Source organism: Eumetopias jubatus, unplaced genomic scaffold, assembly GCF_037043125.1.
Source record: "Eumetopias jubatus isolate StellerSeaLion01/CBP00866 unplaced genomic scaffold, mEumJub1_p1.0 scaffold_10, whole genome shotgun sequence".
Classification (NCBI taxonomy): domain Eukaryota; kingdom Metazoa; phylum Chordata; class Mammalia; order Carnivora; family Otariidae; genus Eumetopias; species Eumetopias jubatus.
Genome location: NW_028274816.1, coordinates 98,492,155 through 98,515,682, shown reverse-complemented (window position 1 = coordinate 98,515,682; position 23,528 = coordinate 98,492,155). Strand labels below are relative to the sequence as shown.

Genomic DNA, 23,528 nt, shown 5'->3' with positions numbered 1-23,528 from the left:
GGCCACGAATCCATTCTCTACCCAGCTCAAATCCTCCCTCCTCCAGAAAGGACTCCGTCACCACTCCCACCTCTGTCTAGACAAACTGTCCTCTGAACATGGTCTCTGGTGTCCAATCCACTTGCTTGGCACCTAACACCACCCCGTGATATCTCCTGTCATTTACAAAAAAGATTTATTTTAGAGAAGGGGGGAGAGTGTGAACAGGGGGAGGGGCAGAGCGGGAGGGAGAGGGACATGCAGACTCCCCACTGAGCGTGGAGCCCAATGAGGGGCTCGCTCCCACCACCCCGAGTTCATGACCTGAGCCGAAACCAGGAGTCAGATGCTCAACCGGCTGAGCCACCCAGGCGCCCCCTTGTCATTATTAAATTGACTTTTTGTAGTAAGAGGGTACAATACTAGGATTGAGCTTTTTTTCCCCCTTTAGTATCTCAGGCCCTCTACATCGTTCATTAAATGCTGTTCCCTCCAAATGGGGGACCTCAGAAAATTGATTCCAAGGTGTTTTCTCATGGAAGGAGGTGGCCATGACTTCCATTCTGGAATTCTGCTCTTCTTCCGAGAGGCTCTCCTTCCGAGAGAAGCTGCCCTCTGCCAAGGGAGTAAAGGAGGGGTAAGGAAAAAGTTCCCTGGAAAAAATTCTCACGGACACTGAATTTACACCCGCCCCGTGCATACAGCACCCAGCATTTGGACAACATGCAGGAGAGTTCAGGGTTTTATCTGCTGATATTCACGCCAATGTGGACAGGTCGGAGGGGCAGCGGTGAGTCTTCTCCTCCCACAGGGGTCCAACTTCCCGATTCCTTGCCTCCGTCTCTGCACACGCCCTGGGCACGGGAAACTCTTCGTAGAGCAGGCCTGGAGGTGGGTAGAGCCAGACGGTGGGCTCTGCCCACACGGTCCCAGGGGCAGGAACGGGGAGCCCATTCGCTGGCTGGACCAGGGAGGGAGGGGGTGGCATGGCCTCCCGGCTGCCCAGGGCGGGCACACCCGCTTGCCTCTGAGGAGTTACTGCCCATCAGCGACCCGGCTCCGCCTCGGGCTTCTCGGGCCTCTGAGCGGCAACACCTGTGTCAGGGAGCTGTGAGCCAAGGGGACACCAGCGTCAGCCCTCCCAGCAGCACTCCCTGCCTTTGGTGGCTCCAGGCTGGTCAGAGCTCGGTAACTGTGGCCAGCACCTCGCTCTCCCAGGAAGCCCTCCTAGTTAGCCCACTGTGACAGCCACTCTAGACTCTTGTCCCTTACCCTGGACACATCCGCAGGTCACTCTGTCCTCCAGGTGTTTCACGTGAGCCCTTCCTGTCCTCCCAGTTAGACAGGAATAACCACCGGTCACACCTGGGAGGCATTTAGAGCAGTGCTCTCAACCTTGGCTGCGCAGGAGACTCTCTTAGAAAATTCACACAAATACCCTGAGCCCCGGGCCGCCTCCCAGATCAAGCAGCTCCGCAGCTCTGGGGGCAAGACCCCGAATCCGGACTTGGTAAGCTCTCCAGGAAGCAGCCGCGGCCCCAGACCTCTGGGTCTCTACAAACACCAGGTCACTTGGGCCCCGCATCTGCTGTGGGAAGGGACACGGGATGGGGGTTACCCCAAAGCTGAGGCTGCCGCCTGCACCCTGGATCCCGGGCCCTCACTGCTCCTTACTGCAGCTGCAGAGACAGGGGCTGCTTCCAACCCACCTGGGCCCTGAGACACTGAACAGGGTGCCAGGTGCATGCCGGGCTCTGGTGGCTGTGTCCGAAAGGACTGGGGCGCTGGGCAGGCTCGGCTGTAGGGCCCAGTCAAGGCCACGTCGACTCTCTGGGAGGCATCACAGGTGCCCAGGAGGAGGGGCCGATGAGCCCCCACTAGTGGAATCTCTAGGTCAGGGGTCAGCCTCCAAGGTCACAGGCCCCCATTCCTGGGTGCTCTGCATCTGTCAGGGTTGTCTCAGCCTCTAGCGTAGCCACGGTGGCCAACCATCCGGATTCGCCCCGGCCTGGGGAGGTTACCAGGAGTCAGGACTCTGAGCTTTAAAACCAACAGGAACTGGTCACCCTACTGGCCTCTCCCCTAACAATCCTTGATGCACTCTTGCTCACGAAGTCCCACACCCTTTTACTTCAACCATAGCACACGGCTAGTGGCATCAGTGGCCTTGAACCTTCTGGCTTCCTCCTGGCCTGGCCACAAAAGCTTTGCTGAGCCATTGTACTCATTTCTCAGAAATCGGTTACCTGCCTGGGCTGGGCTCACCAAGTGCCCTCCTGCAGGCCAGTAGCCCCAGTCACGACTGAACACCTACCTCTCCGTACACAGGATGCACACAAGTCCCCGTAGTGAAGCCCTTCCCGCCACCGTCCCCCAGACGTGCGGTGCCAGGGGTATGTTGCGGGGTGGCAGGACAGGCTTCTTGGAGGGGACGTGGCATTGTGGGGGAGTCTGTGGCACACGCCAGAGGAAACATCTTGTGCAAAGATACAGAAGGTTCCAAGAAGCCCAAGCGGTCTGGGGAGGATGCAGAACTGGGGAGGGGGTGGTGGGGAGGGCTGAGAGGTGCACCAGAGGTGGCAGCGCGAGGCTGGCTCGTCCCACTGAGCTGCTCCACTCAACTGACACAGAGGCACCAGTCAATGAGGGGGCCCCACTGGCCAGGAAGGATTTGGCCCCTTCCCCCACCTGATGGGAGAGTCAAGCTTCCAACCTCCCGAAGCCCACCCCCGCTGCTCAGGGCAGTGGGTCCCTGGTGTGGCCACAGGGAAGTTCCTGGGGGGCGGGGGGGACCGCCTCACCTCGGGAAGAAAGCCCTAGGACTAAAGCAGTCTTTCTCACCCTTGTCTACACGTTTTAATCGTTTGGACAACCCTCAAAACTCCTCATGCCCAGGGTGCACCCAGGCCAATTACATCAAATCAGGGTAAGACCCACAAAGCTCCGGAAGTAATCCCCGTGTAGAGCCAAGATTGAGCACCCTGTGCCAGAAGGATGTAGGGAGGTGGGGAGGGCATGCTCACAGAGGGGTTCCTGAGGCAGGGAACTAACCAACTGCACTGGAGGGCGCCAAGGACCTACCAGATGCCCTGGCCCCATCCCACCTCCCTCCTATCCCAAGTGCCACGTGAAATGAAAGGACATAAAAAGGGGAGTAGGAATGAACACACGCTTTGAGAAATGTTTTCCATGCTTGTTTGCAAGAATGTCCACGTGCTGAGGGAAAGACTGAACGGAAGGCGAGTCTGAAAATCAGAACTAATAGATTTCAGGTCTTTTGTGGCCATATCCTGAGAACCCCAAGCAACAGCCCAGAACCACCACTCGGCAGGGAATTTTGTATGTAAAAGGAACCAACCCAAGGGTATGGCTGTTTCCTCCTCTTCCAAACAAACGAGGCCTCAGGCCCAGAGCCCCGTGCTGGACAGCTCAGCCACAGGTAGGGTTATGTCGCTCCCTAGTGGCGAGGCCTGAGTACAGCGCGCATTCTCCACTTGAGAAACTTCCCCACAAATGCCCTCTCCCGAATTCAGTTAGGAAAATACTTTAGGACAGAGAACCTGCCCTGTGAGGCTCAAGTGCCTTACAGCCTACACGCAATCCTGGCACCCTGCCTACATCTCCTGCCCCTCATCCCGGGCACGGGAGGCGCCTCAGTACCATGGTCATGAGCTTGGGCTATACAGCCAGACAGATGTGGGGCCTGGAGAAGGTCACTGAATCTCAGCCACTTGCACAATGGGGATAATACATGACCTGATTCGGAGGGTTTGTGAAGAGCAGAGGGGAGGGAGACCTGACTTCCAGGAAGGGCCACACACAAGATAGCAGTAGTAAGGGTCCGGGTTTTCCTCTGAGCAAATGGCATCCCCACCCGCACTGACACAGTGACGGATCATGCTTCTCTCTTTGCTCTGGCTGCTGGGGTTCAGAAGCAGACCCAGAACAATTCTGGAAGGGCTTCATGACTTGCATTTGGGTTTTTTTTTCTTAGTAATGACACTCTACTCTGATTTGCTCTTGGTCTTCATCTCTTCATATTGCACTGTTTTAGTCAGTTCCTGTAAATTTCCTCAAATCTTTTCTGGAATAAGAGAGGATATAAACAAATGAGACTTTATTTTGGACTCGATAAGTTTTGTTCTTTACACATATATGCCCGCCTAGTTCAGCATTTATTTTCAAATGGTATCATCTTTGATTAAGCCAAAAGCCTTATGTCTAAAAGACAGTGGTTCCAAAATACACACATCAGAGTTACCTTAGAGACTTAAAAAATACTCTAATTTAGAAGGTTTGGGATAGGGCCCCAGGAATCTATAATTTTAAAAAAGTTTCCCACTGCTTCTAAGGCAGCCAGCCTAGCCCCTGGCCACGGAGCAGTGTTTGAGAATCTCCGGCCTGGAAACTTTAAAAAAGGGGCCATAGTTATACAAGATACTTTTCTAAAAAAAATATCAATCCCAACTTTATTTAACTGACGTGTTTCAAAAACAATGGGTGTCAATCCAAATCTGCAAATCAAACCCACTTGAATTCATCAGGGCAAAAACTTTGGGAAATCCCAGCAGTGAAGCCTCGTATAAAAATCAAGACTCTCCTACTTACTTGGGTCTTTGAGTTTGGTTTTTCTTAAAGTGGTCACACCTGGAGTAAACTTCCATGGAATGAAGATAATCCCAAGTTCTTTGACAACCCACCTGTCTTCAACTGCCACAGGCACACCCAAATCCCGTACAGGGTCAAAGATGCTGTCCCCTGGAGATTCTCTCACCTGCTTGACTTAAGGCTTCACCCCAGCTCCACTAGAGGGTGCTCCTTCCCTAGCCTGGACCACTTCCTTAGGCTCTGGCGGCGGGGGGGGGGGGGGGGGGGGGGTGCTGTGGAGACAGGAGCACCCAGTGAGGCCAAGGTGTGTTTCTCACAAGGCCCTGAAAGCCAGCTTATGCCATCTCAGTGCCTCTGGGTCTCCAGACACACTGTGGGGGCTGTTTCCTAGCCCCAGGTGGTAGAGACCCACAAACTGCCTTCATAATTTTTATTACAAAGTCGGGAGAATGGCTCTCAAAGTGCAGCAGGACAGAAAGCCTTACCTCTGGCTCACCAAGACCAGCGCTCACTGGGAGGGCAAGTGTCGAAGCACGCTGGTGTACCTAACAAACAGATCTATCACATCAGCCATGCAGGATGGGGTGTTGGGGGAGTTTCCACACCCACCCCTGCCCCGAGTCCAGCTCCAAATGGCTTAGTTGTTCCTTATGCACCTTCCTCTAAAGGGTGCTCTTTGGCAGGATCCCTAGATGCCCAAGGGATAGGACAACTGGATCTGTGCAGTTTAAAAATCCATTTTACGGAACTCTTTTTATGGACTGCTAAGATCCCGGTGCGGGCAGGGGAGCTAGAAGGTGCTGGAAATTTCACCTCCCCAAAGTCAGACCTAGGTCTGAAGACGCCCAGACTCCTCTGTCTCCCCTCCAGGCCACCGTTCTCACTCTGGAAGGACCCGCAACCCTTTTATGAAGGGGTCCCAGATCCCCCTTTCCTTGGAAATCCAGGGCCCTCGGTTAGCACAGAGGGGTAGGAGCAATAGCCCACCAAGTGTGAAATCAGTACCAGGGGAAACTCATGTTGAAAATCTGTGACAACTAAGACACATTCGCCAGAAGGTACGCCTAAAAACAACAAAACTGCTACAGAAACAGGTGGGAGGTAAATAAGGGAGGTGGAATGGAACACACACAGAAAAGGAAGAGAAGACAGGTGACCGTCCAGGTGACAAAAAACACATATAGGACGCAGGTGAGGCAGGAAAATCCCAGGTGGATTAATACTGACCCGGGTTCCAGTTCCGGGAAATTCCAAGTATTATTTTATGTCTTGCCACAAGGCTAGTAAGCTTAGGGGCTGGTAGGGCCTGTGACACATGAAAACACATGCCAACCAGGTCTTTCTGGAACTTGCAGTGCTCACTCACAACACAGAGGCTGGCTTTACAATAAATTTCACAATACACCAGGTCCTGGTGCAGCCTTGATCCACGGTTGGCCAGAGAGAGAAAAAGGTGCCGGTCCCTGACAACAGAGACTCACAGGACGCCAGGGACATCTCCAGGGTGGTGCTTGCCCACAATGGCTGGGCAGAATGGGGGCCTGGCTGGCAGCTGCTAGATTTCAGGGAAGGGAAGACAGCCAGAGAATCAGAGACGCTAACACTACAGAAGACGCTTTAATGGACACAACACTAACCTCCGCATACAGCGACTTTCTCAGGGGCAAAGGCCCACCAAGGGCCTGGGCATGATGCCAGGCTGCAGTCCTGGAACTGCAGAAACCACCCACTCTATTAACCACTGGAAAAAAAAAATCAGTGTTAGGGTCTTCAGTCTCAAGACCAAACATTCTCAGGGAATAATACTGGCCTCACTTTAGAAAGGAGCAACACCCAACACCCCAATGTGGAAAATCTTACTTGCTGTCTGCAATAGCATCAGTGCCTCTGTTTCCTCTAGGTAGCTGCTTCCAGGGAAGGGTGACAAGTATCGGCAGTTAGTCATCTGCATGTCCCTGGGGGATGGGGGAAGCTAGTACCAAGAGCATGGAAATCCATCTGTTACAATGATGTAGGGAAAGAAGGCCTCTTTCCCCTCCTCCGTTTTGCTTCTGCTCTGACCTACCCATTAGGGGCCAGAAAGGCCAGATGATGACCAAGTGGACGGTCCTACCTGCAAGGCTCACTATGAAAGGCTTCCCAGGGTGCGCGGCAGCTATGTGGACAAAACCAGCAAAGCCATCCTCTCCTTCCTGCTTCCTGCTTCCTCCCTTACCCTTACCGTCACTTCCTCCCCCAGTGAGGGCAAGAAAGAGAGAAAGAGAACAGGTACTTCTTTCATTGCCTAAGCGCCGTGCAGCGTGGTGGCACTAACTCCCCCCTCCAAGGTATCACAGAACACAGAGCAGGTTTGAAACTCCCACTAGGTTACAGATCACAATTACTTCCAAGTGGTCTTCACAGTTAAGAAGGGCATACATTTCAGAAGGCAGCCTCTGGGCCCCCCTCTCTCGCTCACGCACACGCTTTCACGCAGACTCTCACTCGTGGGAACGATGGTGGCCTCGGGGCGTGGCTGGCTCATGTCAGGTACTGCACCACGAGGAACATGACCACACAGGTGAGCAGCATCCCACCAATCATAAAGTACTTGTCCTGGAAAGCCCGCTTCTCAATGAGCCGCATCACGGTGTTGGACAAGCCCAGCATGTTGGCGATGTCGAGGATCTTCTTCTGAGTCCCCTGGGGCAGACAAGCAGAGAACGAAAAACAACGATCAACCCGTCTTGCCAAGGAATGGGACTTTACCAACAGACAGTCTCCTGGTCATGCCTAAAGCATATAAAATGCAGCATTAATCAGAAATAGATCGACGCTTACGGTCAAATGACTTTTGATTAAGGTACCAGAGCAAAGCAGGGAGGCAAGAAAAGTTTTTTCCACAAATGTGCTGGAACAATGGACTCTAGCTCACATACGTATCATGGACATGTATACACACACACGTCTCCTATGTATCATATACGTATATGTGTGTGAGAAGACCCTCAATTCATATTATGCACAAAAATGAATTTGAGATGGATCACAGAATTAAACATAAAGCTTCTGATGGAAAACACAGGAGAATATCCAAACACTGGCAATAATCCAGGTGTACGTCAACCAGAGAATGGGTAAACAATGTCCAGTGAATCGGCATGATGGGTATACTCCTTGACAATTAAAAGGACCTAATGACCGGGCGCCTGGGTGGCTCAGTTGGTTAAGCGGCTGCCCTCAGCTTGGGTCATGATCCCAGGGTCCTGGGATCGAGCCCCGCATCGGGCTCCATGCTCAGTGGAGGCCTGCTTCTCCCTCTCCTACTCCCCCTACTCTCTCTCTCTCTCTCTCTCTCGCTGTCTCTCTGTCAAATAAATAAATAAAATCTTTAAAAAAAAAAAAAAGGACCTAATGACCGACATGAACAATATGAAAGAGCTTGGAAAACACTCCTGAGAGGAAGCCACGCTTCCGAATCCATTTAAATGAAGTTCAGTAACAGGCAAAACTACTTTATGGTGAGATAATCAAAACAATGGTTCCCTGGAAGGAGGAATCATCTGGCTGGCAAAAGCAGGAGGGATTGTCCAGGGCCCATGGAAATGGTCTCTGTCTGGAGAGCAGTGTGAATTACAAAGGGGTGTGCATCTGCCAAAATTCAATGACCCGGGCAATTACATCTGTACACCTGTATGGACATTATACCTCAAGAAAATTTTTTGATGTTGGAATGTTTTATGTATTTTTTTTGAAAGGGCAACATCAAAAAACTCTTCCTCTGCTCCCTAACTCCGAAATCCTGGCTGTCAGCCCATTCACCTTGTAGAGTAGAAACCTCTGGGATTCTTTGGTGTGTAACGTGTGGGTCAACATCCATGTTTACCAGAGGGTCTGACGTGGGTGACATGGAAGGACACACACCAACACAGCCACCCCTTACATAAACGCCACCAAAACCCAAAGGGTTATTTTACTCCTAAATCAACAGCACACACCACCCAGCGTGCCCTTCCTCTCTGCTTTCTAAGTTTTGTTTTTAAGCACACTCAATTTCTTACGAAGTAACAAGTATAAATGACTCCTGGGGCAGACCCTAACCTACTTCCACACACACCACCCACCGCTTCCTTACGGATGGCACCTAGCCTAACGCCCTCCGTGCATTTTTTAAACCAACGATGCATTAACGAGCAAGAGAGAAGAGGCAGAAGTGAAAACGACATGAGGACAGGAATTCAAAACCTGGGTTCAGCCCAGGCAATGACGAACAAGCCTGAGAGGGATCTCTCAAGTCCAACTTAACTGTTGCCAGAGGAGGCCAGAGATGTGTTTTTTCCACGACAGTGATGGTAAAATTTAGGCTCTCACTAAAGAGTCTGCTTAGCTCTGAGAGCAGATTATTTCATCACTGTACAAAGTGCAAGTAGCAAGCTTCTACAATCACCTGAAAATTAACATAAATTTCAAAAAAAAGGTATTCCTTTCCAAACACAAATTTCTCCAAATCACGGCCCAGTTCCTTCATGCTCTCTATGTTCCTTTCCAATGGTTTAGGCAGAGAAACCCCTGACGGAAGTGGGGTGGGAGGTGGGTGGCGGGCATCAGGAGACAAAAGGAAGGTAGGCAGTGGTAGGTGCGTGGAGGAAAGTGTTAGAAAACTCACATTGCAAACCCACCCGCCTCTCAGGCTTCCCGGTGCTTCCTTCTGGGTACAGCCTAGGGGCAGATGCTGCTTGGACTCCCCCGTGACACCAGACTTTGCTGGGAAATGAACACTGGGTTTCACAAGAAGCTCTAACTAATCCCCACTAGGTCGACGTTAGTGCAGTACGGTGAGTCTTATTCTAAAAGGGTTTTACTGGGGCGCCTGGGGGGCTGAGTTGGTAAGTGTCCCAACTCTTCATTTCAGCTCAGGTCATGATCTCAGGGTCATGGGATCAAGCCCCTGATGGGCATGGGGACTGCTGAAGATTCTCCCTCTCCGTCTGCAAGCTCCCCCTAACCCCTGCTCTTGCGCACACTCTCTAACATAAATAAACAAAAGGGTTTTACTGTTTTTCTGGGATATGGACAGTTTTCCAAAGAAAGGGCAGATGAGTCATCACTTATCAGTTGAGACTACGGCAGGTGGCCTCTTGGAAAGAGGGGCACCTGTGAAGCTGTCAGAGACCACACTTCTAGACCATCCGAAGCACCATGGCCAGTGGCAGGAGGTCAAGTGTCCCTCACGGCTCGCCCGACCCTCTCCTTAGTAAAGATGGCAGGGGCTGTCCAGCCACGTACCGAAGTCCTGCGGAGCTGACAGGCTCAACGTGGTCCAACAAAAACTAAGATAAAGCTCACACTTCCGACTGACAGTTTCTCACAGCTCAGTGGCTGGGAGTGCTTCGTTCACAGGGGACCACACCCTGATAATAGGCACAGCCCACACCCCATTATCCAACAGGGCTGATACAGGAAAAGGGCTGAGGCTGAAACACCACGACTGACATCAGAATCTGTGTAATGTTTCTGTAAACCACTCCCAGGATTAGGGGTGGGGTGGGGGTAGGTTTGAGTCTCAGCCAATGGGGCAGGGCTTCTAGAAACACCTGTGACTAACGAGAGTGCTAGCGGTGCTGTGGGTCAACAGCCGGTGCTCTAGAAGCCGTCTGCTGCCGGTCTACCAGGGCGGCCCTAAGACCCCACCCACGGGGGCTCAGTTACAGGAGCACAAAAGGTCTCGGTTCCAAGGCGGTCTGTGTGTGCGGGGGGGGGGGGGGGGGGGCCTCCGGGAAGCCATGGGAAGGGGAGGTGCCCCATACAGCCGCATCTGCCTTCTTGGAATCGCGGATTCTGTCATTTCTGAAATTGTGGAATTTCTTGGTCTTTTTGGTTCCTTTTGTAGCAGTCACTTTCATGACAGGTTCGGTAAATGGAAAAAGACCTAGACACCAAGAGATGCTAAATTATGCCTCCCTGCAAGCACAAGAAATAACTGCTGGCAAAGAGAGTGTGATGACCCGTGGACTCACAATAATTCAGCTCTGATAGGAAGGATCCCAGACTCCATCGAAATCTCAAAATGTGAGGATACGGAACCACAATGTAAACGCAGGTACCAAACCATTGGATGAGGCCAAAACAAAGGGCCTTTTCCCTGTCCCCCAGAAGGGCCCCCACCTTCAAGGTCAGTCTCTGGGCCCTCAGTCCCTCCAGAATACTGTGCCCTCCTCCAATGAGGTCATCCATGCTGTGGTGAATTTTCTGGAGGGAGGAGTTGAACTGCAGCGAGTCATCCATTGGGATGGTGGTATCAGAGTCCTGTGAAAGAGACGCAGGCACTGGATTAGCTCTGCTGGCTGGTCAGCTCCTGGGGTCCTACCGCATCTGGCCGCTCTGCCTTTTGGCCAAGGCCAAGCCAGAGGAACAGCCAGAGGGAATGGTGCAAGAATCAGAGGAACCTAATAGAGAGGAGAAAGCGAAGCCAAGACCTGGGGTGGCCTCTGTTCGCTCAGAGGAAGAGCAACTTCCCTCCGACTTGGCACTCTGCAAACAAGTCCCGCTACACAAGGCCCGTTCATTCCTGCCTCTCTACCATGACCACCGCCTAGGACAGACAACATCAGGCCTTCAAGGCCTCGCTGGCCTTCTCCTAAAGGCTTTCTCTGACTACTTCCCTGACTATGAACTTAGCTTGGTCCACGTGTTCCTCTCCTTGGCTTTCCCTTAACACATTAGTATTAAAGGTTTGCTTTGGTTCTGCAGCTGTTTTATCTACAGCTTATCCCTGCCATTAGATTGAGACTCAGGATATAGGAGCCCATTTCCAAGGAAGGCCCAATGGTAGCCTGAATGACAATTCTCCTAAGCGGGCAAGAAACGGCTGTAAAGAAAGGAAGGGAGGGAAAAACAGACACTGATCAAGTGCTTTCCCCTCTGTGTGCGCATTACCCTAAGCTCACTTAATCCTCACTCTAACGTGACGACGTAGTTACTACAGTGTCCCCATTTTAGAGGTGAAGAAACTGAAACCCAGAGAGGTGGAACAGCTTGTCTGAGATCAGGCAGAGCTGCTAAGTCCAGCGGGGCCTGCATCTCACTACTGAGTGAGGAGCCTGCCCTCTTTAACCACCCAGTGGAGACAAACCCTGAGACTGGTCCTGGGGCTCTAAGTTTACACCAAAGGGGGCTGTATACAGAAGCCAGTCGGGACTGGCCGTACGTCCGCTTTCCTGCCTCCTGACCATGGCACACTCTTCAGCCTGGCAAGCAGTGCCCTTCTCACCTCCTTCAATCACCACCAAGAGGCTAAACCACCTCTTTTTTGCTGCACAAGTTCGGAATCATTTCCCATGCACCTGCTCTCCGTCCCTGCGGCTCACACAGGAGCGTCTCCCAGGGAGGAGCCCCGGCTTTGCCTTTTTTCCCAAGCTTTACTCTCAGCATAGTCAACAGTGTTCTGCACATGGCCAATGCTCAGGGGGGCGAAAGACCCCAGCGTTTGAATGAATCAATGAGCGACTTCTCTTCATCTGACCAGCATCTGCAGAATGCCTTTTATATACAAATCTTTCTTACCCTCTAATAGCTAATGGGGCATCATCACTCGGAAAAACGTATCCTAGTTTTAGCTCACAGAATGACCAGCAAGTAGTTCATTTGGCAAGTCAATTTTTACTAAGGGCACCGTGTGCTCCACACCACACCAAGCTGATAAGAAACAAAATAATTCTAAGTGATCGTCCCTGGCCTAAAACAGGCCTGAATACCCAATGCCATGACTATCAAAAGCCCACAAACCTTTTAGTGTGTTGTATAGTTCATTATGCTTTTGAAAGGCATCTATGAAAACCTGGAAACTACAAAAAATAAAAATAAAAAAAGGAAAGGAACTATGCTTACCGCTCTACCACCAGCACATCCTCATTACACTTTTGAATTGTTAACCACTGATATGTGACTACTTACCCTAGAAAAGCAAAATCTATGCAGGCACATTCTGAAATACTCAGGGAAATTTACTGCCAGCAGGGACACGGCAAAGAGACAAACCTCTGTGAAATGTGGACTGATCTGAATTCTAACGGCAGGCTCAGAACGCTAAGACCTCATTAGAAAATGAACCTCTCTGTAAAACGAAACAAAACAAAACAAAGGCCGCCAAACCCACCTCGCTTGGTGGAAATATATGATGCAGGACATGAAAAAGGCCAATGTGCTCTATAGCCGTGTGCAGGAAATGATCCTATCGAGATCCAAGGGCAGGGCCAAGGGTGTCCCCCAAATCAAACATGCAAGCCAACAGGCCACTTTCAAACAGGCTCAAAGTTAAGCAATCCATCCAAAACAAAATATCTGTTAACAAATTCCTCCAAACTGCTGCTCAGATTCGAGGCAAAAACATTTTCATGCATCCGATCCTGGAGCTACAGACACAGAGCCATGTTGAGCGCCGAAAGGCAGCTTTGGAACGCTGCCTCCTGACAAATGGTCTCCGTTCTCATCATCGTGTCTCTATCTGATCAGAAAAAAACCTTTCCACCACATGAACTTCCACCTCTCAGTCCAACCAGGTCATTTTCACCTCTGCCCGTTCCCTCAGTGTAACTGCTTCCTTTTCGGGCTTCTGTGTTCGCCAAAGAGATTCCCTGTCTAGGTCTAGTGTTGGCGGCAATGCACGAAGGCCACTGTCACTTCCAGTGGGTCTCCTCCTCCTCGGTCGGCTTCAGACACCCCCGAAAAGGATGAAGCTCCAAGACCCCAGCTGCAGCTCCAGGGAGCTGCCAGGTACCTGCAGATCCCCACCCCGGAGCCTGGCTTACGTTAGCGGTGAACGTGCGAGACAGAAGCTCCTCTCGCTGTCTCTCCTGCTGTTCCCTTGCGTATCGCCGATGCTGGAAGTTTTGGAGAGCGGTCTGCAAGTGCTGGACATCATACTTTAACTGGTCAACACGCCTGGAATTGATGGAGAGAGAGACTACATGTCAGGAACCCAAGGCAGCACGCTGCAGTGGCCAGGCTTTGTATTCAAGGAAGATGCTTCCTTGCTTCTCCCGACAATGCTTCGCGATATCTCCAACAGAATCTCCTGATTTTGATCGAGGATGGTGAAAAAAAAGCAGCAGCCTGTGGTTCCAGTCGGGTGGTAGCCCACGAGATTCCAGCAGCTTTACTTAAGCTCTGCTGGTCTCTGAGTCTGGATGCATGACAGGCAACAGGTGACAGGAAGCAGGCTCAAGGACCTTTCCCTGACCTTCCATGGACTATATCGCTTCCCAAGAAGAAGCCCAAGGGCATCTTTCGAGTAAAGCATCAACAAAGTTTCATAAAACTTTTGAGAGCAGGGGCTGGGGTGGAGGTGTTGAGGGGGCTTTCATTTTAATTTCATGGGGGAGTATCAAACGTAAGATTGGCATCTCATTATAAACAGACTGACTGAAGTGATTAAGGGCAAGATTTCATTTCAACCCAAGAAGGCAGCGGGAACCAAAGGCCAGAGCCAACCTCTCCGACAGCAGTAGGCTTCAAGTAGGCAGGCAATATCAAAATGACCCAACGTAAGGAGACATGAGGCTTCTGAGCCACTAACCTCACAGGGTTTTTATTTTGAGGAAGCATCAGTGAAATGGCATCGTGCCCTTTAGGGGAACTTTATCTTTACAGAGTCTCGTTTTTCAATGTGTAAATGGATCTTTCAGAATATTCGCTAGCCTCCCCTGGGCTAGCCCTCACGGGCTGAGGGTGTCAGTGCACTCACAGTCTGGCATTCTGTCTTTTGTTAGGGGGCTCCTTGCTGGACAAAATCTCCAGACGTTCTAGATGGCTGAATATCTGGTCTATGCTTGCTTGGATTTCATTTTCTACTACTGCACAAAAGAGAAAAAAGAATAATTGCTGGAAGAGACAGCGAACTTAAATTAGAAGGATACATTAAACACATCTTTTTTCCATATCCAATAAATTCAAAGAAACACATTTTAAAAGGAGAAAAACACATATACTAGTGAGTAACTGGAAAAAATTCAAGTTATACTAAGTACTCTGTAAATGTTGTTCTAAACACATACATATACGTAGCTGTTAAAGCCATAACAATGCCAATTTTTAAAAAAGCTAGATAAATCTGTAGAAATAAACTTCTTGCCTTTAGAAACAAAATATTTTAAGCAAAATGCAGTATCTTCTGAAACAGAATGAGGTCTCTTTTCCTTTGAGATTATTCTCAGATACGAGTTATAAATATCTAGTAAAAAGGCTGCCAATTGAATTCCCTACAGTAATGAGGTTAAAAGAAAAAAAAAGCAAAGGGGAAGATTAGTGTGTGAAACACAGAGAAGCGCTCCCTTAAGGCTTTCCATAAGAATGGGCAGGCTGACGCTGATGTCCCCAAAATAGACCAAATATCACTAGGAAAGGCCCAGGAAAGAATCCACAGAGATAAAGATATGATAAATACACTCATTTTCCTTATCCCTTTTGATAAACAGTTGAAATTACCGCTTTTCCATTATTCATCATATGACAATGGGAGTGTTCAGAAGGCAAACAGAGCCGATTGGACCCTAATCTGTGCAGAGAAGAAAGGCACCCAGACTGCTTCTCGCCCCAGAAAGACATGACAGTGGACCTGTCCAACCTACGGCTGATATACAGTTTGGATGAGAACGAGGTGGGCACAGAACCCAGAGATGCTTTTGAGGCTGTGGAAAGGAGGCACGAGTGGTCAGAATCGGGCGTGCTGACAGCCCGGCAGGGAGGTGAGGGGGTGGCCTCCGCAGCGTGTGGGGAACCAGTGGTGCCTGTCTGACCAGCTCCGAGAGAGGACCTTTCCTTACAACGGCAAAGAAACCATGAAACAAAAAGCAGAGCTCTTCTCCAAAGAAATCACGGTGTGGGAACTAAACTAATTAATATTGCTAGTCGTTTCTGAATAATCCTCCTAAAAAAGCCACAGTTCTCAGCTCAGAAGAAATGACCGATTCCAGTTCAACATCTCTGAGTTGGTATGGAGCACAGTCCTCTAAGGGCTCGGTAATTATATGAAGACAGGTGGAGGAGAGAATGTCCATTCCCATAGGGCCATGTCAGGTTGAGCGGAGGGGTCACGGGGCTACGACTGGTGGGATTCCACAGGGTGCAATCAGGGAAGTCAGCGACTTTGCCAGAGGGTGCTTCTGTCCACCCGAACAACAGAACTCATTCTGCGCTGAATCATTAAGCCCCTGAGGCAGAAACGCGGTCAGGAAACCCAGCCCATTAGCATGGTGTCATCAGAGAAAGGACTCTGGTCTCCATAGTTAATTACTCACGGTGCAGAGACTGCTTGTCTGCCGTCTCCAGGCGTCCCATGTGAGACTGGATCTCGTGGACCTGCCTATCAAAGGAAGAGAGAGGAAATGAGCGAGACAGGAGTAATCAACAGTGTTTCGGCCAGGAAAGACACGTTTTCTGATGCCAACATGTAACCGATTTAAATTGACAGCATCGCTGAACTGTAAAATTTGTAAGTGGCACTTTAGGCCACATGTTTTGGCAGGGTTTCTAATAATTTAACACGAATATGAATAGTAATACCGACAGGCAGCATTTACTGAGCACTTGCCACATCTAAGACATTCTGCAAAGTCAATAACCCCACGAGGAAAGGACCATTATCATCTTCATTTTGTAAATAAGACAACTGAAGCCCAGAAAGGTTATGTAGCTTGTTCAAGGTCACACAGCAAGTGATAAACCTCAATCTGGACCCAGCCAATCCCACTCTCTGTTCTTTGACCCAATGTGCTGAGTGCTGGTCTGTACTAGGGAGAGTCAAAGGGCAGGACAGATATAATCCTTGTCCTTGAGAAACAATGTAATTAGGAATGACAGGCCAGAGGGACATGAAAAGTCCCAAGATTTGAGAGAGCACTCAGACACACTAGTGTAAACAAAAAGGAAGCTGAGGAGTGGTGGTGTCAAGGAAAGGCAAGAACATAAAAGAGTAAGCTGGGGGAAACTGGTGGGGTGAAGCGAGTTCTGAAGATCATTTTGAAGATGGGAGACATGATCTGGTGAGGGAAGAGATGAAGGAAATGATACGCAAAAAGGCACGTCATGTGGATTACAAGCAGGCTGGCCGGCCTGAAAGAGAGTTGGGGTCCGAGGGGAGAAGGGATGAGGCGATTAGCCGCAGAAAATGATCAGAGAAGGTCCTGAAAGATAGGGATCTCCTGTTTGGTAACCACCTCTCCCTGGCAATACCAGGCGATTGCTATCTCGTTTGGAAATGCAACACCATACCCTGGACCTCTAGCATGGTCCCGGACATCAGGCCCTAGAGCGCTCTCTGGAGGCTCCCCTGGGCTTGGCCAAGATCACCCTCGGAGCCCTTCCTAGCAGGCCTCTGTGATCAGGCCTGGAATATTGCTTATGCTGCCCCTGACAACTGCTTCCTGGTGCTTCTGGCCTCTATGCCTTAGAGGCACAGGGAAGGAAGCTGCTGAGCTCTTACATCATCTTCAACCCTTGAGGGAAACATCAGCAGCCAACCTCCACCATGAGCACCACAAACTGTGAACCCAAATTGACCAATGCAAGCAAAGGAGCCCAAATTTGGTTTCAACTTCCTCTTGTCTTTGCCAGGGCTTTCCTGTAGCCTCCAAACATGACCCATGGCACCAGAAGGAAGGCCAACTCTCTAATGACTCTGAGTGTACCTGGGTGAGACCCATGGCCATGAGAGGAAACTAGAAATCACTACTAGAGATGGAGGGACCGGACTGCTACCCCAGTAGGTAAGTCCTGATAGTTTAGAGTGGGGCACGTGGGGATTTGGAGGTAGATATAGGGATGCCGCTTGACTTAACCAACATCTGGATCAGGGTTACCATAGAAACAGCAGTAGAGGACTGCATAGCAACACTGAAGGAAAGAAGAATTCGGATTTCACAGAAGGCCTGCATGTAGACAGTGAGGTAAATTTTCAACAGTAGCTTCATAGAGCAAATTTGAAAATTAGTGGCATTATTGACAGGAACAGGAACATAATAAAAAAGGGGTGGGGGGCAAAAAATATCCAAGACAACTCTGAGTTAAGTATGAGAGGGATGACCTGTCCCACCTCCTATGAACACTTATTACAAAGCCGTAATAATAAAACCAATATGGTAGCAGTGCAGAGACAGACAGACAAACCTGACCCCAACGCTGACTCAAGAGCAAAGAATAGAGGCTAGAAAGAGTCCTCCGTGTTTGGGGACTCGATGACATAAATGAGTGGGAAAAGAATGGACTATAATCAATGCCAAAGGCTCAGTTTGTTACCCACGCAGAAGATGGTATCTCACATAATACACAAAAATAAACTCAAGATGGTTTAAAGCCCAAATGAAAAAAGCGAGGCTTTAAAACTTTCTGAAGAAACTGATGAATCACTGAACTCTACCTCAGAAACTAATGATACACTAGATGTTAAGTAATTGAATTTAAATAAAAAAAAACTTTCTGAAGAAAACACAGGAGTACGTATTATGATTCAGGTTAAAGAATTTCTTAAACAAGACAATAACCAAAACTATCCCCCAAACCTCAAACACCACAAGGCTGGTAAATTTGACTACATTGAAACAACTTTTCTACAGCAAAGGCACTATTAAATAAATAAATAAATAAATAAATAAATAAATAAATAAATAAAAAGATAGGCAGAGACTGGAAAATACCTCGAGCAGATGAGAAAGGGCTAATGTCTAGAATATTTAAGAAAAATGCTACAAGTCAATAGGAAAAGTCAAACAAAGCACTTCTGTAAAATGGGCGAAGGGCAACTGACAGAAAAGAAAACCCAGGGCGCCTGGGTGCCTCAGATGGTTAAGCGTCTGCCTTCGGCTCGGGTCATGGTCCCAGAGTCCTGGGATCGAGTCCCACATCAGGCTCCCTGCTCCTTGGGAGCCTGCTTCTCCCTCTGCCTCTCTCTCTCTCTCTGTCTCTCTGTCTCTGTCTCTCATGAATAAATAAATCTTAAAAAAAAAAAAAAGAAAAGAAAACCCAAAAGGCCAATAGGTATATAAAGAGACACTCCACCTGACTAGTCATCAGGAGAATGCAAATTAAAAATAATGAGATATCACATTTCTCCCATTGGATTGATAGGTATTTTAAACTTTAAGGATGAGGGCTTCACGGTGGGCTACATGACGGTACCCAAGGGATGTCAGGAAGATTCCCAGCATTCTACCACAGGACTACCTTTGGCTCTATGTTTTGTTCAATATTAAAAAAAAAAAACAAAAAAACAACTTACACTTATGAAATTTGCATATGATTCTGTACTATAATGAATGGGTAGGATATTGTACCACAAAACAAGTATGAACATTTTTCATTTAGGCTAAAGTAGTAAGATGAAATTTGTCAGGGATGAAAAGCCTTTTGACTTAAGGCTTTTAAAAAAAAGTCAAATGTACAATATCGACTGGCACTTCATTCTGGAAGCCATCTGTTAAAGGACACTGTCTATTAAAGGCTTCCCCTAATGGAAGATGGATGAACAAGATGACTGGGAAAGTCTAGAACTCAAGTCACAAAGAGGAATGGTTGAAAGAGCTAGTGATAGTAAGCCTCTGAGGAAAGAAAAGGGAAAAAACCCTAAATTAAATGGGGCAGCTGGTGCTCTTCAAGTATCTAGAGTTAACACATATGAAGAGGAACGGGTTTGTCCTCCACCGCTGCTCCTTAAGGGAGATCCAGAACCAAAAGATGCAAATTTCAAGATGACGGATTTCAGCGCAGTGTGCCCCTCCCCCACGAAAAGAACCCTGAGAATAATTATGGACTCTCTCTCTTCAAGAAAAGGAAGAAAAACAAGAGCTCCTGCATGCTTAAACACAGGGTACATGAACTGTCTTGGGTTTTATAAAGTGTCTTCCTGACCAAAGTGTGTTGGAATGGAAGATCTTGCCAGTCCCTTTTTTTTATTTTCTTGAGAGAGAGAGAGCGCGCGCGCGTGTGCACGAGAATGTGCGCAAGTGGGGGGGAGGTGTACAGCAGAGAGAGAGAGGGAACTCCAAGCAGGCTCCATGCCCAGGGCAGAGCCCAACACCAGGCTCAATCTCACAATGCTGAGACCATGACCTGAGCCGCAACCAAGAGTCAGATGCCTAACCAACTGAGCCACCCAGGCACCACCACCCCCACTTTCAGATCTTAAATTCTATGAGGACAGAGGGAGAGATGATGGCAACACTCAACCTATAAACACCCTTCAGGTGGCTTTTACTATTTTCCAAGCTAAAATGGATAAACTTTAGTTGTAGGGAAACATTACTGACTTTTCCCATCTATGCTTAGAATGAACTAGGAGAGATAGAGTCAAGAAAATGATTCCAATGTCTACATTTCATGTCTGAGAGGAAGTAAATGCAAAATAACAAAGCAAGTATGAATGGCACGGTGGGAACTACTATATGCCAAGTGGGAAATCTGTTTTAAACTGAACTGGGAATTCAGACAACACACTTGAAGCCAATAAGGAACAGGTGATACAAAGGTATGACTTGGGGGTGTGGACACTAGAAACCAGAAGTCCTAGCCTTGTCCAGCATGGGAGTCATGGTGGGCTTGGGTAATAACATAAATAAGCAGAGAGATCTGATAGCAAGTCACTGTTGCTGACTTAAAAAAAAAAAGTCTGTGGAAGATGTAGAAGATCTAGGAAGAATTTTAGAATGAAATTGCTTTTTGTATAAAAGTCCATGGAACTACCGTCATCCCCCTTCATAAACACCACTTTGTATCCACGCTGCCTCTGACCACTGTGAGCAGGAATGTTTTGGAGTTAAAAGATACTGGTTACAAGTTCTGGTTCCACTATGTAGTGGTTGAGGGACCATGAACAAGTCATTTAACTCCTTGGCACCTCAGTCTTAGGTGAAATAGGGTACTAATAATCACCATTATTTAAAGGCTCAGAGATCCAAATGCAGTATGAAACTGCTATGTAACCTACATAGCATCACACACACTTTTGCGGTTGTTTTTAGTTAGAAGTAGCAGGAACCATCTGGTCATTCTCATCTCCCTGACTTTGCCTCTACTACAATTAGCCTCCCACCAGAAGGCAAAATCAAAAAAAGGAAAAACTGGTCTTGAGATAAAGTAATAGTTTTTACACCCAGCTGCTCATTAAAAACACTTGGGGAGCTTTTTAAAAATAGAGCTTCTTGTGCTCCAGACTTAATGAATCAGAATCTCTAGGGATAATAAGGTGAATGAGGCTGGACAATATACGGGACAAGTATGGGCACCTTTACAACCACTGGAATACCAAAAATAGAAGCCTGGCAACTTACCCCTCTACAAATTTCATCCGAATGCAGTATTATTTAAGTGTAAGATGTTTATTCTGATTTTCATCTTTTTTTTTTCACTCGTTGCTCAGGCAGTTCAGGAGTTTTCGAGATACATAACTTTAATCTCAATGTACTTTCAGGGACATGGCAAGAGATAACCACAAATTGGGTTCAAAGTTCCAGTGCAATTCATATGCTCAGTTACTGCTGTGTCAATTCAGCTACAATCATTAATTTTGGCAATTGCAAAAGTTAATTGGTGATGCTTACAGAATTGTGTGTTTCTTCTTTAAGACACTCAATCACCAGGATTACGAAGCTGAAAGGAGCTTGGAAGTTTGACTAGCCCCAGACTAACATTTTATAGAACAGAAAAACAAGGTGAAGAAGTCTAGAATCAGAACTCCCAGGTTCAGTACTTGTGGGGAAAGACACTGTAAAAGACCTGCCCTTTCTTAGCAACATGAGAACTGTCATTCCTTTTCCAACTGACTCATAGGTCGAATTTTTAAAGCCCCTTCCTATAATTTTTATATGAGACTGAGGATCCCAGGGTGAGAGCAAATTCTGTCATTTTAATACCGTTACAAAGTAGGCTCTATATCTTCACTCACCCAAACCAAACACTCCATCATTATGGTTTCTAGTATAAACCATATCAGAATAAAAGGGGGAAAAGTGTAGCAGCAACAAGATCAGTGTCAATAAGAGTAGGGGCTGACATCATTTAGGAACTGTGAGCTACAATGAAGCTTTTCTGACGACCTTAGTCCAATGATGGATCTTTACAAATTGTTAAAGAAGATTCCGTTTGTACTGCTCATTTACCCTCCATCCCATCCTGTCACACCTTAGATCTTTCTTCGGACGTCCCCTGACTGTTCCAAGTAAATAGTAAACTATGTGTAGGGGCCTTGACTCCCCACCAGCTCTACCAACCCAGAACATCAAGTTGGCAAGTGCTGGACAAAGTATTATAATCTGTAGGTGTGACTTTCCCTTCGCCTAGTCTACCTAGCAGGTAGTCACGGCCTCGAAGATCCCAGGAGCCGTCCGGCCCAACGTCCCCACGCATCAGGCCGGACCCTCCATCCGCCGCTGACTTGGGCATCCCGCCAGAGATTGAGCGCTTCCGAGCTGCCCCTGGCAGCGCCCCGGCGGAAGGACTCGGCCTCCACACTGGCGCACGCCCCAAGGCCCCAGCCAGGGGATCTGGCCTCGCCTAGCCTGGCTGCGCCCCCGCCCGTGCCCCGACGCGGCCCTCACTTGTGCGTTTGCTGGTAAAGCGGCTCCATGTCGCCGGCCCCGCCGGGTCCGGCCCTGGCTTCCTCGGAACACGTCCTCACAGCCCCGCTTCCGGCTTCCGGCTTCCGGTCGGGGGACCCGCCCCCTCCTGCCGACCAGGGCTGTCCCCACGCGCGCCCTGCTAGTGGTTGTGGCGAGAGAGGAGGAGGGCAACGGGAGAAGAGGCCCGGACGAGAAGGCTAAGTGTAGTCAGAGGCGCTACCGCAGGTTGGGGGCGAGGAAGCATAGGTTTTGGCAGGGGGTGATCTTCAGCATCGAGTCAGGCGTTTGGCAAGGGCAGTCGGAGAGGACTGACGTGAGGTCCTCAGAGCCGATACCTGCCCTTCGCTGGGGCGGGCTTCACTGTAAACTGCCAAACTGTGGGTCTGGAGATTTCGCTCTTCCCTGGCGTTTCTGACCCAAGCTTCTATGTCAAATCTGTCCGTTTACTGCCCCCCCCCCCATTTATCCTTCCAATAAACCCACAATGAATGAGTGGTTACCACGTGTCATATGTGCTTGTGGGAGAAACCGGGTTCCTCTTGCCCTCAGAAGAGGTCGCGGTCTAGGAAAGGAAGTAAGATAAATGTACAAATAAACATCTACAAGGGAGAAAGTCCAAAGAGACTGAGCCGAGCTGGGGTCGGCCCCGTCGGAGATTCAGGAAAAACTTAACGTAGGAGGTGGCATTTGAGTTGGGACTTGGAGGATTTGGACGCTTCGGTCTCCTCATAGACCTAACCCGTGTCCACCCTCCCAGGCTTATCTGCAGTTCCTCCCAAGGGAGGAGATGTTCCTCTTCCTTTGACAAGTTGATGCTTTTATTTTCCTGTATCCTGGAGCCCACCCAGTTTTGTGTCCCAAGAGACTGTCCACCCATGTACATTCTTTCCCTAACATTTTTCCATTTATTCTAATATTTATTTATTCATGAGCACCTACTATTACTAGGCACAGATCCGGGGGGGAGGAATACAAGTAAGTTAGCCCTCAAACGTCTCATCTCTCATAGTCTGTTGAGAGGGCTAATTATGCCCTCAAGCTACATGATCAGGTAGAGTAAGTGCTATAAATGGTACAAAATACCATTTTTCTGAAGAAAAGCACAAAGGGTTCATGGACTAATCAGCCTATGAATGGGACCTTCAAGAATCAACAGTTTCTTGTTTTTGTTTTTAAGAATCAATAGAGTTTTAACAGTGTCTTGCACATGCTAACCACTTTGTAAATGTGTTTTTTTTTTCCTAAAGATTTATTTATTTTAGAGAGAGCACACACCAGCTCACCCCAGGGGAGGAGGGGCAGAGGGAGAGGGAGAGGGAGAGAGAGAATCTCAGGCGGACCCCCCACCCAGCAGAGCCC

The 23,528-nt window shown here is 48.8% G+C and overlaps 1 protein-coding gene across 4 annotated transcripts; it reads right to left on the bottom strand.

The window, feature by feature from the left end:
- Positions 1-5,003: 5,003 nt before the first annotated feature.
- GOSR2 (golgi SNAP receptor complex member 2) lies at positions 5,004-22,236 on the bottom strand. 4 transcript variants are annotated; one of them, XM_088028214.1, is made up of 6 exons: positions 22,149-22,236; positions 15,861-15,925; positions 14,309-14,417; positions 13,374-13,506; positions 10,732-10,872; positions 5,004-7,269 (listed from the first exon to the last, which is right to left on the bottom strand). In XM_088028214.1, exons 1-6 carry the CDS (start codon positions 22,175-22,177, stop codon positions 7,108-7,110), a joined length of 639 nt encoding a protein of 212 aa, XP_087884340.1. In that variant the 5' UTR covers positions 22,178-22,236; the 3' UTR covers positions 5,004-7,107. The 4 variants fall into 4 exon arrangements, with proteins under 4 accessions (XP_087884340.1, XP_087884341.1, XP_087884342.1 ...); XM_088028215.1 differs by having other exon boundaries at positions 14,309-14,414; XM_088028216.1 differs by lacking the exon at positions 10,732-10,872.
- Positions 22,237-23,528: the final 1,292 nt, after the last annotated feature.

What these genes read in the sequence shown, in the direction of transcription:
- GOSR2 (XM_088028214.1), bottom strand. Translation starts at nt 22,177, where the DNA reads ATGGAGCCGCTTTACCAGCAAACGCACAA. An exon ending in AGACAAGCAGTCTCTGCACC is followed by an intron (nt 14,418 to 15,860) that starts GTGAGTAATTAA and finishes TCTTTTGTGCAG; the next exon opens with TAGTAGAAAATGAAATCCAA. An exon ending in CCCAGAGACTGACCTTGAAG is followed by an intron (nt 7,270 to 10,731) that starts GTGGGGGCCCTT and finishes TGTCTGCCCCAG; the next exon opens with GGGACTCAGAAGAAGATCCT.